At 47.0% G+C, this 19013-nt stretch overlaps 1 protein-coding gene across 2 annotated transcripts in view; it reads right to left on the bottom strand.

Annotated features, from left to right (window-relative positions):
* LOC119466012 (nucleolar protein 4) overlaps window positions 1-19013 on the bottom strand; it is a 133000-nt gene that overhangs the window by 51182 nt on the left and 62805 nt on the right. For both annotated transcript variants that reach the window (XM_037726496.2, XM_037726497.2), the window contains exons 3-4: window positions 2336-2473; window positions 181-729 (exon numbers count right to left, since the gene is read on the bottom strand). In XM_037726496.2, the coding sequence (XP_037582424.1) occupies window positions 181-729; window positions 2336-2473 (687 nt within the window). The remainder of the gene's footprint in view (window positions 1-180; window positions 730-2335; window positions 2474-19013) is intronic.

The raw sequence follows: 19013 nt of genomic DNA, 5'->3' as shown, positions 1-19013 counted from the left end.
CGCAGCAGCAGCAGCAACAACGACCGATCAACTTACCGCGGTGTCGCGACGCAACAAGTAGTTATAGTGTACAGAACAACGGTCCTGTCGACACTCGCGGAACGAAGACGTTTGACGCCAAGAAGCGCGTCGTCGAGTACGCAACGCCCGATTCGAGAGAGGGTAGAGTCACTCACTCACCTCCCGTGGGTTGAAGGCATCCTCGTCGGAGAGGCCGAGACTCCTCATGTGTTTCAAGTAGGCCGTCGTGATGGGGACGCTGAAGTCGAGATCGGCCGCCGTCACGGACGCGATTCGCGCGCCTACCGCGCGCCCCGCGGTAGCGCTCGCGTCGCTGCCGGCGGCGCCCCCTGGCGAAGATGCCGCGGAACTCGTCGGCGACGCGGTGGCGCCAGCGGCGCTCTTGGAAGTGACGTCACGGGACGGGCTTCCGGCTCCTCTGCTTCCGGGTCCACAGCTGGCGCCGCCGGCGTTGTTGCCGTTGGCGCTGTTGCTCTGGTAACCGGAGGACGACGCCGTCTCGGCTGTCGTTGGAGGCGGTGCCGCGGGCGTTGATGGGACGCCGCCGGTGTTGTGGGCGGGAGAGTCGACGGCGTTCGCTGCGGCTGCGACGGGAGCGATGGAGCTCAGCGCGCCGTTGGTGAGGTGCATCCTCTTCTGGCAGTCGGAGCAGGACATCAGGAAGTGTGTGACCGCTTCGCGGGGCAGGAAGGCGTAGAGCTCGGCGATCTGCGGTTCCGAAGAAAGGGCCGAGAATGATGTTCTCTGAGACGAGAAATACTTACGACACGACTGCGAGATATTTTTAACGCGACAGCCTTCTGAACGCGAGAGGAATTTAGCCTGAATGTAACTGGATCGGCTTCAGGTATGTTTGACAGTCTGGCCTGACACTTCGCCCCCAAATCACTCGCTAAATGTAAGGTGGGAGCAAGACAAATTGCTTCCAGAGGTTCTATATCGACGTAGCCGTAAACTTCTAGATTTATTTATTTACTCATTTATTTATTTAACATTTTATTCATATTGCCCACGGGGCACTTTAAGGCATTAAACAAGGAAATGTGTTACACGGCACATCAGGGAGATTACAACAAAAAAAGAAAATGAACAAAATCCGGAGAAGAAGGTAAAAATACATAAAACATTGGTAGGAATACACAAGCTAAAAAAATAAAGATACTAGTAAGATATAATAACATATAGAAGTAAATTAAACTGCAATCTGAAGTAACGTCGGTTACCGCATGCTGAAAGGTGGAATCATCACAGATGGAAACTATGTTTGCGCGAAGCTGATTCCGCTCTAGTAACGTCCGAAGAAGGAATGACTGTGATAATGTACTTGTACTTCAAGAGCGCGCATAAACGTATTAGGCTGATCGATGCAACTGGACAAATACAACGCGGAGTACAAATAAATATACATTTGAAAAACTTTGTCAAATAATACTAAACGAGGAATCTTTAAGTCGGACTGCAAGGGATGGAAGAAATAATATTTCTTTCCTAGCTGTCATGTTGGCAGCGTTGTTAAAAAATAATGTCGCCGAAATTCCAGTCCCTTGCGCTTTCCCTCTTGCGCCAAATGTAACCGTAATTCATCCGTCGAGGATCGGAAAATTCGGTGCTCTTCGTGGCGTTGCGGAGAAACACGTAGTGATGAGTGACCGCGGCGCTACCTGTATACGACTTTCCGCTGTTTACATTAAAGAGTCACACGTGTGCTTCGCTTCGAACGTTTGCAAAACAGCCATAAGATAAAAGGAGTTCTGTCGATGCAACTTGTTGGCAGTAGACGATATCTGTTGGCTACCGGAAGCAACGTTGATAGCCGTAACGTGCAGGGGATGGACGCATCGGTTCTTTTCACGGCTGAGGCTATACAGCTTGCACCAAATTACAGAACCGATTCTTGCACACGATTAAGAAAAGAAGGCGAACTTCCGTTCAGGACGACGTACGACCATATTACAGTGTTCTCGCGCGATATAGCTAAAAATGCGGGAGGCTGTACTGACCACCCTATACATTTCGAAAACTCTCGAACGCATATGAAGTAGATAACGCAGCCGTTAAACTCGGCAGCCTATATAGCTAGGGCAGGTTGCCGGGCTAGTTGGCTTGGATTCATATATAATAGACATGGAGCAGCGCAACACGACAGGGACCAAGAATAGGAAGACACATACGTAGCGCTGTGTCTTCTTCTTCTTGGTCCCCGTCGGTGTTGCGCTGCTCCATGTCTATTATGAAGCTTATATTGGCAATGATTTGAACACAGCGCGGAAGACGGAAACAAATCGTGGATGAAGTGTCGACAAGGGTGACTCACCGCCTTGTAGGTCCTTTTCTGTCCAGCGTGCTTTCCCCCTCGGCCGTCCATCTCGACGTGGACGCCATAGATGATCTCGAAGAAGTTCTCGACCACAGCGACTCGCTTGTATACCGTCGTCTCACCATCGCCGCCCTTCTGCAAAACGAGCGAGAGAGAAACAAGCTCTTACTGAAATGCACAGATCTTCAAGGGCGTGCGTATGGAACGCGGACACGACACTCTGCATATGATGTGAGGGGGGGGGGGGGGGGGAAGGGGACCAAACGTCTGTAGAAAAGGACAGTAAAAAAAGAAGAAAATTTCATATTCGTCCACATGTAATGAAAACCGTTGTGGAATTCTTATATATATATATATATATATCAGCTTCGCCGTCAACCTGGCAAACGTGCCCGTGAGCAAATGTCAATATAATAAGCACACAAAAATCAGCTCTGTAGTGATTGTTCGTTTAAAACAGCATTAATAGATTGAAAGGCCCTACGCTCGGGCGTAGGCTGCAAGTCCCTGTTAACTATTACGTCACACTTATCAAAACGTTACCAATAAATACTTAGCGAAAATTTTGGGCAAAAAACGTGCGCAACGACTACAAATGGCTAGGAGGAAGCAGGTCCTGGCCGAGTTGCGAGCTCCGAGAATATTAAAATTAAGCACTCGGTAGGGTGGGCTTATCGTCATTTGACGGAATAAATTTTTCTCGAACGATACGTCGTCGATCTTGCGGCTGTCAATGACACGAAAAAAAAAAAAAAATGCTGGCTCTCCCGTAATCGGAAGCAGATGTAAGCATGAAATGGCTACCATATGGCATCTTTTGCAGTCTGTGGTGCCGCCGCCTTCAACCGCTTTTCTTATTCCAACAGTGCAACGCGCTCAGCGTCTGTGGCTACTTTTCCTTCCTGTCGCATCGAAGTGGTCGGCTGCAAACGTGCGGCCAACTCACGGACCGCTGGCGTTGAAAAGAGCACAGGCAACCCTGTCTCAGCGCCAAAAGGTGACAAGTGTATGGTGCCCTGTATCTGCCTTCTGAACGTCGATATTGGAAATGAGAATTAAAAGTTCAGCGTACTAGAAGTTACAGCTTGAGTGACATTGTGAACAAACATTAGGAAGAAATCGGAAGCAATATGTTCTGTAACTTGTTTGGGAAGTAACTAGCGTATGTAATGCGGTCCTCTACAAAAGGTTCGGGGGCCGGAGACCGCATTTTCTTAAGTTTTGACTGGTTGCCCGGATGATCTCGTTTTGTTCTCGCAACGATGTGTGAAGCGCTAAATAGCACAGTTAGTGCCGCTCCACAGCGGCCCCCTTGTCCGGGAAGGACCGTTGGCCCGAATCAAAGCCCCCCACCCAGTCAGCCCGGGTAGGAGTGGGGGGATGCCGGGGTCAATGTACCGAATGATGCTGGGTCGATGAGTACATGTAAGCTCTGGGGCGCGGTACCTACGGCTGCCAAGTCCTCTTCCCATCTGACAACGGCACGATGCTCGGATGTTCTCGTTTGAGTCCCTTTGAGCACCCGGATAACGGCTTCTGGCTTTCGGGTTCAAGGTCACTTGAAGGTCACCGGCAACGGGAGCTAAAAGCATTTCATGTTTAAAAAATACGCGTGTAAGTCTGATAATAAAGTCTAAGCCTGTCCGTATAGACATTTTCTAAAATTTTACTTTAAACATAAAAAAAGAACGTCAAGGTACGCCTCTTTAAGGTCGACTATCCCCACTCGGCGCCGCCATCTTGGAAAAGTCGCGCCATCTAGTGTCTGACTAGGCTCCGCCGCTATGCTGCAAAGTGCGGCCGGCTGCAGCGGCACTTTGCAGTGCCAGAAGATCCTGTCGCCGGGCTGCACAGTGATGTTTCTTGTGCGCTTTTTCTTTATTTTTAATTTTTTGTCCCGCGTTGGTTGCATTGTCAGAAGTGTTAATTAAAGCGCATATCGCTGCCCATCACGAGGTCCAACTTGACAATGCTGCCGTTTACTACATCCGCTCCGCTGCTCCGCTGAGAAAATTTTCGCAGAGTAGTGCCACAGCTGTTGCTCAGCATTAAAAAAATAATAATAAATGAACGCGCGGATTGCTGGAAAGCTATAGGTTTCCTTTATCGAGATTCCGTATGCGCGAGCACAATTCGGTATACTTTTTTTCAGACGCATGCTCTACTTCGTACGAGAAGTAAGTGCTGCATTTAGACTAAGGATACAATCGGAGTGTTCGCTTCGCGTTCACGTTCAATTATTCCCGTTCCACAAGCATGCAGTACGGACTATTGTGTTTGCAGTCAATGCTTTTCCCGGTTAGTCCATGCGGTCAGAGCGATACATTTTTAATGGAAGCTCTCTATTGTAATTCACGGGCCATCGGAGACGTGACCAGCTGCAGCTGTGAATGTTTAGTAATCACGATCGGCTTATCCTATGCAGACTGCAAGATGAAGGCCCCTCTACGGGATTTCAAATTACCACTCTCTTGCGTCCACTGCCTCCATAATATAGGCCTTCAAATTTCTTAATCTCATCATGCGAACTAATCCCCTGCCGTCCACGACTACGTTCTACCCTTTTCTTGACACGCAAATACATCACACAACAATAATGTGAACATCAGATTAACCCCAGACACGGTCTATATAAACACCCTTCAACAAAAACAGTAAGATAAGCACCATTGTCATATTAATAAATTAAACCTGGAGCAAAGCACTCCACGTAGGCAGAGTTCGCAAAAAAAGTAAAGCTATAAACACAATTAAATAAAAAGAATTCGAAAGCTGCTCCAAGAGGACATCATGTGGGACACATCTCTGTATAGAACGGGCATGAGAATAGACCTAGCACTTCGTCTATTGCGTTCTTAGGATCTAACTGCTGATCTGTTAGGCGCACGACTACAGTAAACGTTGCACGCGTTTTTCTTTGCTAGGCGCAACATTCTGACGGCACGGGTGCCTCAGAGAATGCCTCAGTTTCGCCGAAAAGTGTAAAGCCATGACAGCTGTCACCGTTCCTAAGGCGCTGCTGGAATTAAACCATCGTGACGGAGAACCTCGCATGATTCACGTCGTTACTCGACTACAGGTACGAAACAAACCCTCGCGAGTCTATAGAAGGTCCTGCAGCAAGCTTCTTGATTGCTCCTACTGTCTGCCAGCTCCTTAATTAATTTGCGCGCGGGGCCACTGCCGACAGTCTCGCAACTTTTGTTTTTTCTGATAATAAATCTCTCTCAACTTTCTCTGCTCTCTCGTCTTAGCAACACCGCGCAATAATAGGCTCCACCGCGCGCGACGCGACGCGGCAACTTTCCCCCCTTTTTGTTTATTCCCCCAAAACTTCCCCGAAGGACCTCGCGGCAGCCAAGCTTCCCACACTGATTGTTCTTCGAACACGGCACTCGCGAACACTCCTCCAGTGTACCGGCGGCAGCACGCGACAAACCTCCAAGAGGAAAAAAAGTTGCGCAGGGAAGAGAGGGCTTTCCTTTTAATCGACACCACGAGGGGGTGCAGCGTTCGCCTCCCTCTTTCCCGACAACGCCTCAAACGAAGGGACACGCAGAACCAGCGAAACGCCGAGATGCTTCCCTCGCTTCCCTCACCACAGGGAAAGTGGACGAGCAAGCAGCCTATACTCTTCAGCTAGGCAGCTTTCCCGCCGTTGTCAAGCCTCCTCCCCCCTTCCCTCCCCTCGCAAACTTCCCGGGCGTCCCGATTCTTTTATTTTTATTCTCCCCCCTCGACTCCACTCAACGCCAACTACCTTCCTCTCCACGCCCCGGAGCTCTCCCCACGACGTCCAAAACTTCCCGACGCGAAAACCACTTCCTCCCGAATCACGCGAGCTTGCGCCCCTTCCACCCACTCCTCCCCTTTCAACCCCGTGGAAGCGAGACCAAGAAGAGGGGTGAAAGGAGGGCGCCGGGGAAAGCCTGGACCCATAGCCTGGGCGCCGACTTTCTGCCGGGCTGCGCTACAGCGCTCTCCCTCACCTGATTCGCCCCCTTCTTCCTTCTCCGAGGCTCTTCATCGACTTCCAAACTTTGGCCGCAGCCACCGGCTCGTCGTTCCCGGCGCTCGCTGTAGAGTGCTCCTCACAGCGTGCGTGCGTGCGTGCGTGCGTGTGTGCGTGTTTGCTCAGCCCCGGCGAAGCGCTGTTCCGCGGAACCTGGCTTGCGCGCCCGCACAGGTCTCGGCGCACGCGACGCTCAAGCGGAGCAGAGCTCCACCGCTCTTCCCATCTCTTCCTGGCACTCCCCCTTGCCCATCCTCTTGCACTTCCCTTCCCTCTTTTTCCTACAACCTTTACTCACCGCCCCTGATTCACCGGGGTTCCTTTATTTTTCGTGCTATTCTTTCGCGGGGAAAGAAGCAGTATACCGGGGAGCGCACGCACACAAGGGAACGCCGGTTCAAGTAGGGAAGGGAGAGGGAGTGGTGATGGGGAAACCACCTTGACTCGTACACCCTCCTCGTGCGCTTGAGCACGGAGAGATATGCTTCGGCGCCTCCGGCACGAGAACGTCAAGTACTGTCGCTGTTGGCTGAATTCGACTGCGTTCTTTTATGAGCTGGTAAGCCCATGTAAGCAATCGGGAACAAAGCTTTCGGGAAGAGCAGGGAAACTGCGGGCCGATAGGACAAGTTATGTTCTCTTGAGACTAATTGTACATTTTATTGCACATTCACTAGTCTTTTTCAAAGTTAACCGGGAAGTAACAACGCAATAATAATAATAATAATAATAATAATAATAATAATAATAATAATAATAATAATAATAAAAGATTATCCCGAATACGAAGTCAGGTATAGGTATAGGTTATCCCGGATATGATGCAACTGTATACTGCGAATGACACACACACACACACACACAGACACACACACACACACACACACACACACACACACACACACACACACACACACACACACACACCACACACACACACACACACACACACACACACACACACACACACACACACACACACACACACACACACACACACACACACACACACACACACACACACACACACACACACACACACACACACACACACACACACACACACACACACACACACACACATATAATGGGGCTCCCATTGTGCGAACGTAAGAGACAGGGCATCTGATGCTGGTAAGTCACTTTTCCCGTGATCGTCACATTCTAAAACAAAGGTGGTGTTACAGAGTTCACAGTACATGAGAGTCAAATCACGAGCGGCAGCCGGCAGCTCAAGAAAGGTTGAAATAGAGCAAACAAAAAGGTAAACAAGAAACCAGCTGTACCACGATTAAAATATTCATTTTTTTCACACTTGGCGTACGCACGCCTTTAGAGCGCACATGACGGCGTACGTACCGAGATTAACGTAAAACCCCCCTCTCGCACTTCGGCACGTACAACAAAAAAGTGATCCCGGGCATAAAAGAAGATGGAGAGGGGCGGAGGGAGTCGAGCCGTTAATGAGCGTCAACTTGCCACCTCCCCATACATATTCAATTCCCGCCTTGTCCTTTATTCTTTTTATTTTCTTGGACGGGGGGGGGGGGGGGGTCTCGTCTATGTTCACCCAACGTCTACGCCACGTCTACGCGCGAGTTTGACACGACAAGAGAAAAAAGAACGACGCAACGCACAGCAAGAAGGTCGCATACGAAAAACGAAAAGACGCACGCGTGTATGCATGCACGCATAACTACGTAGACAAGAACGCACAGACATCGAAACAGAGAGATATAGGTTAGGCAGTAAAGCTAATCACGCGCCGACGCGTTGGTGAAAGTGCCTCCAGCGACGATATCAGGAAAGGAAGGCAGCGAAGATCGACGCGGAGAAAAGAAGAGAGCGAGATAAAGAAGCGGAGAAAAGAAAGAGAAGCGTGGAAAACTAGGGTAACAAGGGAACGGCGACGCTAAGTCAGCCCAGGAGATGAGCGGGGGCGGAAGCGAGAAAAGCAAACAGCCCGGCGCGGCGCGTAATCTCAGGTACAGGGGAATAAGGCGGTGGGATGCAGGCGCCGAAGCAAGGCCGCGCGCGGAGTTGACGGGGAGAACGAGCTGCGTTGGGGAAATAATGGGAGAGTAGGAGGGCGAACGAGGGAAAAGGGGACGCCGAAGCGCGGCGGGAGTGTAGGCCGAGGCGTCGCGGCGCTGTAGTTGATGGGACGACGCCGACGACGCGCAGGAGACCGCGGGGCGGCGCAACAGGCAATCGTGGCACCTCAAGCGCCGGAACGATGGGGAAGCCCGGGTCAGAAGATGAGAGAGCGAGAGAGAGAGAACCGCACTCCGAGACTTGAGCCGTTCTCGCCCTCTTCTCCTCTTGTTTGCACCTCACCCATGTTTCTGCGGGTAAAACTATGTGCAACTTCTAAGGAGGGCGAGGGATGCCGATGGAAGCCGAGGGAAGCCAAGATAAGTCAAGAACAAAGAGACGGAGAGAGGAAGAAGAGAGGGAAACAGAGTTAGGTTAGCCAGTGTATAGAACGGCTGGCTACCCTATGCCGGTGTACGGGGGAAAAAGGAATTACAGGAGTTAGGAGGTAGAGCCTATCTAAAGAAGAAAAACAGCGGGAAGTATACTACATGCAAAAGCCGGCCGAGGAGGAACACGAGTGAAAGGAGTGGCGAGGGTGACGAGAAGGAGGGACGGCGTTTGAGATGATCGCGCAGGGAGAGGGCTTAACGCGGGAGGAACAGCGAAATGCTGAGCGACGTCAATTTACGAAGCAACGACGCAGCTCGAGGGATAAGGGCTGGGAGGGCAAGCGCGGGAACGCAGAATGGCGGGAGAAAGAGGGAAGCTCCGGGGATGGCGTAGTTGAGACGGGAAGCAACAGAAAAGCACTAGGCTGAGGCGCGGGAAGTTGGCAAAGTCATTGTTATGGACGAGGGTGACTGCAGCAGCAGCAGAAGCATCTCTGAGCTGCGCTCTCTCTTGCACCTATAGGGGTCGTGCGAGCGCACTGAATGAAAACTTTGCGGATCGGAAAAGGCGGGAACGAGACAATGGAGAGGGAGTGCTAGGGGGATCGCTAAATACCGGCGAATAGTTAAGCGCGAAGAACAATAGCTAGAGTAGGAGGTAAGAACGAAGTTTACGAACAACGGGAACTGGGTGTTGAGCTAAGAAAAAAGAGCGAGGGGGACCTCCATTACACAATGACGTGTTTCTTTGTCGGATGCTTCTCGGTAAGAGCGCAACGGCTATGAAGGGGCAGTGTTGCAGGAAGTGCGTAAAGGTAGTGCTGTTTCAACAAGAGGCAGCAGCGGCGGCATCCATCGGCCGAATTTTAAATCTTGTGAGTTTTATTACTTTGACGTAGAGGTGAATTGTGCACCGCGAGGGTAAGCATTTGTACAGTACTATCTATCTATCTATCTATCTATCTATCTATCTATCTATCTATCTATCTATCTATCTATCTATCTATCTATCTATCTATCTATCTATCTATCTATCTATCTATCTATCTATCTATCTATCTATCTATCTATCTATCTATCTAGCTATCTATCTATCTATCTATCTATCTATCTATCTATCTATCTATCTATCTATCTATCTATCTATCTATCTATCTATCTATCTATCTATCTATCTATCTAATGTTCCTTTTGTTTCTTTCTTTACTCAAGGAGCCATGAAACATTTACCTTGAACGTGCACTCGCGAGGGAACGTTTGGCGCAATAAGTTTTTTTTCTTCAGAGCCTAAGCATGGCTGGCTCAAAATAAGAAGTACACCCCACGTGAGCTTGTTCGACTAATGCAATGCCGTCAAATCATTCCACGTCACGCGGTAACTACGGAAGAAACTAAATTTTTGTTGATGCCGTGGTTCTAACTTTATTGTTTTCGGGTGTACATTGACAGCGTCGGGCCTTGAACAACTGCAACCATTACGTTGAAATCCCACTGTAAGTAAAGCGAGTTAATAAGTTACGAATGAAAATGAATTTTATCGCAATTACGCTCATTTCGTAACAGCAACACATCTGGAACCAAGCTCACGTGACGAGAATTATATTGAGCTCTGTGCTGTTGAGCGAGCCGTTTGAATTTGCCGCGAATAGAATCGATAAACTCCCTCTCGTCGGCAGCTGTCGCGCCATCTGCTCACGGCTCGAAGAACTACGCAAGTTCTCGCGCTCGCCGACAGGGAGCAGAGCGAGGTTTGACAGCGAGATTCGTGCGGGGCGTCAGAGGTGTTCGTCTAGTGTACCGTCTTCATAGCTGTGCGAAATATGTGCGATCGAGCTAACGTTACCGTAGTTACAGTGAAAGCTGCCTGCGGAAAGAATATACCTAATCATACAAGGTACAAACAAGAAGCAACACTTGTGAAACGAGACAATTTTTTTTTTTTTTTTTTTGAAATGTCGTATTAGGATGTAGTGTGCCTTGGAAACGGCAACGCGTGTTTCGAATATCACACATGTGAGAGCAAGAAATACACGTTCTTGGCAATATTTTCACAATTCTCGCCATATATCTTCCTCACCCTCCCCCTTCCACTCGTGCGTTGCTTAATACTTGGGAAGTTGGTAAATTAATCTTGATTATTGAAAAAGTTTAGCAGGATCAAAAAAATTGCGTGACGTGTCGCATACAATAGCCAAGAATTATTTCACTCATACAATAGCCAAGAGTCTTTTAATTATTCACATTAGAAGCGCATAAATTCCGGCTTTTGAAGCATAAAAGTTTTGCTAGGAACTTTCTTCATTGCACCAGCATGGATAAAAATTATAATAATATTAGCAATAGCAATGTTTATGAGGGAAACGCAGGAATACAACCTGACCATATCTTAAAGGCGATCTGCAATTCACTGCAAAATAAATAAATAAATAAATAAATAAATAAATAAATAAATAAATAAATAAATAAATAAATAAATAAATAAATAAATTATCGCTGAACTGTGCTGGCTAATTTCCTATTTCCAGTTTCTCAGTTTTGTAGTTTTGCAGCATAAGCTACATAAATAGAATGGCTAGGAAAAATGGTTAGCCTAGAGGAAGGGCTAGACGATTTACCGTTTTACAGATTTACCAACGATGTAGCGTCCTACGAAGTATAAGCATACGGAAGAGATGAAGAGAGAGAATAAACATCTTTATTATGGAGAGAACAAGGGACCGAATTAAGTGAGCTTCCGCCACGCCAAATTAGGCTTGCGAAAGAATGGATCATCCGCGCGCTGCAGCTAGTTATTCGTCAGTATGTTGCAAAAATGAACACGTGGAGTCCCGTGTCAAGCTATCAACGAAAAAATAAAATGAAAATTAAGGCATGGGGCAGAATATAAAGAAGGAAGGAAAGAGAGTAAAAAATGGAAAGAGTGAGAGCGGAAGCTGCTCACATGACAAGTTGTAGGACGATTTTGTTAGGCGAGAAGCTATCAAGACCGGAAGGGAGTCGGGGTGGGGGGAGGTCACACTTCGCGGTAGAGAACGAAACGAATGCAGCCGTACAACTATAACTCGTACAAACTATAGCTGGATGTAATCAGGATATTCATGACAAGTGTGCATGACATGCCATTCATGTCATGATATGCATGTATGTCATACATATCCTGATATATATATATATATATATATATATATATATACATATCAGGATATGTATCCTATTTTCTATGATATGATGTGATCCTATATGATATGATCCTATATATATTAGGATATGTATGACATACATGCATAACATGACATGAATGACATGGCATCGCTTTCGGAACGTTTCAAGAAGTAGAACGCGTCATTTAATATATATATATATATATATATATATATATATATATATATACAGGGTGTCCTACGTAACTTTAGCCAAACTTTAACTATATGCAAATGGCCACCTAGCTCAACAGAACCACGGTAATGCTGTTTGCGGTCGCTTAGAGATACTCAGAATATTTTTTGCGTTCCGCCTAATTCGATAATTAGTCTTAATTAATTAATCGACTTCCGAGATATTAAAATTAGATGAAAAGTGTCAATGAGAAAACAGTAGAGCAACATGAAAAACTCCCGATACAGCTTTCTGTTGCTGAATACGTGCTACATAAAAGTGTTTTTCAGAGCGTGAAAGAAGCCCGCGAATGCACGCAAACTTGCCGCGCGACTGGCCGCTCGAGGCACTTTGCGTTATTCGCGGGCTTCTTTCATGCTTGGAAAAACACTTTTATGTAGCACGTATTCAGCAACAAAAAGCTGTATCGGGAGTTTTTCATGTTGCTCTACTGTTTTCTCATTGACACTTTTCATCTAATTTTAATATCTCAGAAGTCGATTAATTAATTAAGACTAATTATCGAATTAGGCGGAATGCAAAAAAAATATTCTGAGTATCTCTAAGCGACCGCAAACAGCAATACCGTGGTTCTGTTGAGCTAGGTGGCATTTGCATATTTTTAAAGTTTGGCTAAAGTTACGTGGGGCACCCTGTATATATAGTTGTGTGTGACGCGAAAGTATTCGCACTCCAAGCAAGGGGTGCGAAAGCATGCCAGGTACGCACAGGCATGCTTTCATCAAGCCCTCATCAAGCACATACGTGACTGTCTCAAGCGTATCTTGCTAAAACTACATATAAATGAGCCACTTTTTTTTCATATCTGGTGCAAGGCCTGAAACAACATCTGTGGTTAAATTTCATCACCATCACCATCATTATCATCGTCCTTTAAGTGAAAAAACATCTACAATAACGCAGTCCTCCAGAAAGGGCCCAACGTCCATATGTTTGATGGGATATAGGAAGGGCGCAAAAGGGGAACACTGGAGGAAAGAGAAATAGGGAAGCCGCTCGGAAAAGCTTATTCAGGCGACCGAAGCGGAGTCGCCATCTGCTGGGACGAAACGGCACATGCGGCCGAGCAGTTGCGTCGCCGTTCCACATTTTCACGGTAGATGGCAGGGTCAGTTCGTTAAGCTACGGTTAGGTCTTCCGGACTTATTTTTGGAACGCTACGTTGATAACATGGGTTTTGGCATCGCTTTCGGAACGTTTAGAGAAGTACCACGTCATTTATTATGTTAAATCGTTTTCAATGGTCTCTCAGCGAAATATTGGCGTGCGCTATGATAAATTTATCTAATGGGCACTTCCAAAGCACGGTTACAAGGACGTTTGTGAATTCCGCTCTCATAGGAATGCGGCACAGCACGACAGGGTATCGAACCTACGACCCCGTTCTGGGAACGCCATAGCTACTGAGTCACCGCGGTAGATGAGTAAATTAGTGTGCGATAAAGGCGGTCCCGGTAGTGTTTGTAACAAAATGAAAAGCAAAATAAAGTAAGTAAGCTGTTTTTCGATAACAGAACTAAAAAAATAGTTTTGAGTTGACGTGCTTTAAAAGTAAAAGTTTTAATCGGATCGAATACTAGCGCTTGAGGAGAAAGGATTATTGCTTCGAAAGTCGAATAGAAGGCATTATTAACAGAAAGCAACACCGAAACGGATCGAGAACGTCAGAGTGACACAAAAGCGGGTATGGTTCAGCGCATTTAATGGTATAGGAATGAAAACGAGACAATCGAACAGAGTTATAATGGCGGGTAATAGTTACACGTAATAGCTACGATTACTTTTACACCAATGCAAGACTGAATACGATTTCAGATATCACCTAAAAGAAGTACAACGCTGTCCCCATCGGCGATGCCAAATTGTGAGCATTACCGAGGGAACGAAAGCTTTCGTGAACTGGAAAATAACAAACAACACGGACAGCTAGAATTAATTTCTTGTCAATTTGTTTAACGCCTCGAATATAGCACAGATAGAGAGAAGCAAAAAAGAAACAAAAAAGAAAATAAAGTGAATTATTCTATATCCTTGTTAATGTCATATTCAGCTGGTCGTTTCCCAGAGCTGTCAGAGCACTCTAGGATCAGTCTAAAACAATAACAAAACAGCGTTTTACAAACGAATTACTTTAATATAGTTATTCTGGCTTTGTCCATCGACTATAGGAGCAAGCTTATTGTAGGACCACAGGTTAGCTGCTCTGTTTGACAATTTTTGAAGCTTCTCAAGCGGAAAAAAAAAAAAAAGGTTAGAAACACCAGTCGAATATGCCATTACTAGTGACCGGTTTCCTCCGTAAAGCGACGACACCTTACAGCCGATTATCCCATAAGAATCGGAGATGCCATCCACCTGAGATATCGTAAGAGCGACCACTTGAAACAGCGAGCAACACTTGCATGAATCTTTCTCTTCCATCAATAGTAACGATACCATTGATTCGGCAGCAATCACACCAGAGAATAAACCAGAAAGGGCCGTCAAATTTCCGAACCGAAAACACACATCCGCACGTTGAAGACCGTTCCCTCCTTCACGTGCAAGCCGGATAAAAGGTGGGCCGAGGTGTACAGAATTGCGTAAGCGACAACCTTTACTCAGCCGCACACACGCTGGGAGTTGCCAAGGCAACCAACTTTTTGCGATTTTTGTGTATTCCATAGAACTATAGACAGCCCTTACCTGACGCCAAGACTAGCAGCGATAACTGCGCTCGGTGAGAGTGGGGCTCGGCGTTATCGTTATCTGTAGCGAGAGTGCCCGCTCCGCCCAGAAAGTGGTTTAGGGAAGCGCCTAGCATGAACCGGAAGCGGAAGCACTTTGGCGAGGACTGAGAGGGACAATAATTGAGTGTGGTCTATAGCTTGCATAAAATTGCCGAAAAAAATATTCACGTTGCATAACTTATTAAATCCGGGCGAGTGACAACTTCTTGTGATCTACCTCATGCGTGATCATGTTGACATTACGGGGGGGGGGGGGGGGGGGGGGGGGGGGGGGGGAGTGTGCAGGAAATTGAAGACATTTTACTGTGTGTAAAATTGTGGGTGAAGCTTAAAGCGAAACTTCCTTGTGATTCCTTAGTTTTGTGATGCATGTGGAGCCTCAGAGTGCCAATTCGTCGAACATTCCCGACGACCAGTGCCTTCCACTTCGGCGCTCTCGACTTCATTCTTGTTGACGAAAATTCTTGGACCATCGTCTCATGCGCGGTAAGCTTAGCCATACGTGTATTACCTGAGTTCTTGAAGTCGACAGACCTCAGTGAATTCCTGATGATGCGGCACACCTTCTTTCTCCTTACGGCTTAACCTCCTTTCTCACAGTGTAGAGTAGCAAACCGGGCATGCGCCTGGCCGACACCCACCGCCCCCTCCTCTTCTGTGTTTACTTACCTTCCTTATCTTTTCACGGAGCTAGAAGTAAGCGCTACGATTGTGCCGAACGTGCTTGCGCGTTAAGGTCGGCCTCACCTTTAAAAGCATCATACTGAGGGAAAGCTTGATTCGCAGGAGAGTGAAGAGCGCTGCGAAAATAACTGCGAGTTTTACTGTACTTAGTATCAAACTGATGCCCGCAATGTCAATTCGGGCTCACTAAGTAACGACAAAACAAACGCATATTGCAATTTTAACAAACTTACGAAATCGCATGCCGTGAGCCCAATCGGCTCGTTACAGAAGAGAGATAGAGATAGGGAAGTGATGGACTAAACGCATGGAGGTAAAAGGGGCCCCGCACCCCAAATTATGCACGTTGGTTGTTTTTCACGTTTGCTTACTATATAGGACTTGGCGATGCCTCCAGCGCCAGCGATGGCACCGAAATCAGATCATTTGATATTTAAATTTCCTTTTGAAATCAATACATCGTCATCAATCAATGCGTCATATACATCAACAATATTCGGCAGCGGATGCGACGCAAAGCACGTCGACTTATGCTGTTCGTTTTCATCGATTCGGCATTAAGAATATATTATGCATGTTTATACTCTACGTACAATGACGAGCTTTAAAATAAAAAAACGTATTTTATGAACTTTAATACTGCGAAGAGGACCCCAAAATTGTGCAATACAAATTAACTTAATTTGCAACTGACACAAGGTGCGCTGTCCGACCTATGTAACGCCCGAAATATAATTCAAAAATAAGCACTTGCGCGTATCACGTAGGTATCAACAGTGTGTAGAGTTCATTGTTTTATATTTTTTGACAAACATCCGATGGCTATTTATAAATTTCACTGCGCGCGAGGCGGCGCGTTTGCAGGCGCCTTAACTAGGTGGCGCCACCATACCAACAGAGGCTACGAAGGGAAGAATGTAATGGTAAGAAACTTCTCGTGCCACGGGATGTAAGCAGCGTTTGGTTGAAAGCCGCGTAAGTTCTCGCTGGCTAAGTGAAATGCGAAACGGTACGCCTCTTTTTGTCGTCTGCTTTTAGTTTGAATTTGTAAGCTGAACAACTCTTGTTTCGTCGCGTGAATTTTTTGTAATTTTTTTTTTCATTCACCTCGGGATAGCACAGTGAACAGCGTTGTGATGCAGAACGTGGCGTGTATAAAATGGTCGCAGGGCCCCTTTAACCAGGCTGAGCGCGCCGGTTAGCTACCCTGCGCTGGGAAAGGGTAGCAGACGAGAAGAAGGAGAGTAGTTTGCAGTATGCACGGACGCATCACGCAATGAAACGTTCATCGCTTGAGTTCACAACGAGCGGTCAAGTAGGCTGGTGCATCTCAAGAAACGCAAGAAACGGCCGTCGCAGAAGGTCGCCATTGTGCCAGTCCTTTCTTAGATTGCAGATATCGTCGTGCTCTGTATACAGACGAAATCAAATTCAGGAAACTGCCTGACACCCGCAAGACTAGCAAAATTAATTTTTCTTCGTCATTATGCCTCTATTTTCACTAATAACTAAACATAGCGACCTACAGTAACCAACGCTTAATGCGCGTATAGTACTGCTTCGAATCACAGCAGGCGTCGATACACATCGAGGCGTCCTATAACATCAGGTGCGCGATTAACACTGTGAACACGAAACAAGTAACGAGCAAGCACAGAAGGCGTCAACTTGAAGGTGATGTTCTTTGTGCTCTGCGGTTCGCGAACCGTTCGCTAATCACTGCGTAGAGTGTTCCCTCCTCTTCGTGGTCGAAAAACAACATCGTGATCGGCACTCTTTAATGTACCTTTCACCGACAGCGCAAGCAATCAAGAGAGCGGCGAACTTGGCCGGATTGTTTTCATACACCCATGCATGCGGAAAAAAAAAACAAAAAAAAACAGAAAACAAAAAGTAGGGAGAGGATAGTGTTTAACAGCGCCGCTAGAGGACGCCACTTTGCTTTATGCGCGCTGGTCAATATTTTCTTCATCCGCCTGGTCCCGCATTAACGGGTGGTGTGTTGTAATGTTTCATCGAGCGCGTGTCGTACTTAATAGAGCTCGCTTCTTTGCGTAATTCTCAAATTATGCTCCCTCGTCAAGGCGTTATGCTCCCTCGTGAAGAGTGCAAAAGTGGTAGTGCGAATTAAATCTTCGGCGGTCTCGCAGGAGCGTCGGATCTGCTTGACGGAGCAAAGCGTGAAAGAGAGTCGGATGGGGTGCAGTTCACGTCACTTCAGTGAAGACTGCAAAATGCTTCGCATTCGACGCCGTGTAATCAACGAATCATTTCCCCGCGCAGTAAGAAAAAAAAAAAGAAAGAAAGAAGGAAATAAAGAAGACATACGGTAAAGGCCGAACAGTCGCGCAGGAGTTTGTCCCGTATAGTAATTTTTTCTCCGGTCGGTCACTAAATTTTCTTGTTCTTACAAGAGAAAAGAGGTCACATGGCGATAGTGACGAAACATGGATGGAGCGATCAACAGTGATCGAACGAGGGAAGCCTCAGCCTGAAACCAACGATTCGACAAGGGCACTTCCTCAGGGCCAAGATAAGTTGAAGAGAACTATACTGATGACAACAGGTTCCCTGAAGACAAAGTCCCCATGACGGAGGCGCAGGCTTCCCTTGCTACCTCTGTTGATAATTTAAGTAATATAGTTGTGTAGGATGGCGAATACGTCAGTGAGTGAGCGAGCGACATGACTCTGGGGGCACTTGTCTCGACCTGTGCCCTGAAGAAGACAAGTGCTTTTATCTATAGGCTGGCTCCAGGTTGAGGCTTGACAGGTATTCCCTGTCGGTCCCTACGTGGGAGACGCCCGCTACGCCTAAGCGCGTCCTGCAGGACCTAAATAAAGTTTTTCCAGTCCAGTCCAGTGCCTCTCATATAAGTGCTCCCTTTTTCGAAGGCACATCTATGGCCTAGAAGCAGTATTAAGTAATGACTCTTTCTTTTTCTTTCTTTCATCTTTAATTCTTTTTGCTCTTTGTCATTGGCTGGCAGGACGCCACGCCTACTTAATCGGCGGTATCGGACACTCATTACCATGGGTGATAGAAAAAGAACGGCATCGGTGGAAAATAATATTACATAATACGGCACTTACAGCTGCTCCGTCCCTCTATTTATATCCTTCTCACTCACTCACTCACTCACTCACTCACTCACTCACTCACTCACTCACTCACTCACTCACTCACTCACTCACTCACTCACTCACTCACTCACTCACTCACTCATTTCCCTTATTCATTGGCGCCCTCAAGGGCTGCAGAAGATAGCGCCACCCTTTCCCACCTTCATAAAGAACCACTCCTCTCTCTCCCTTATTCATTCATTTTGTACCGAAGAAGGTACACGCTCAGCGAAGAAGACGCGTGCTCCAAAGCCGCATCACCAAGGCAGCGCAAGAGGCCCGAGCTGGATACCTTTTGGCTAAGCC

This window comes from Dermacentor silvarum, chromosome 10, assembly GCF_013339745.2.
Source record: "Dermacentor silvarum isolate Dsil-2018 chromosome 10, BIME_Dsil_1.4, whole genome shotgun sequence".
Classification (NCBI taxonomy): domain Eukaryota; kingdom Metazoa; phylum Arthropoda; class Arachnida; order Ixodida; family Ixodidae; genus Dermacentor; species Dermacentor silvarum.
The sequence above is the reverse complement of the archived record's forward strand: the minus strand, read 5'-3'. Positions and strand labels throughout refer to the sequence as shown.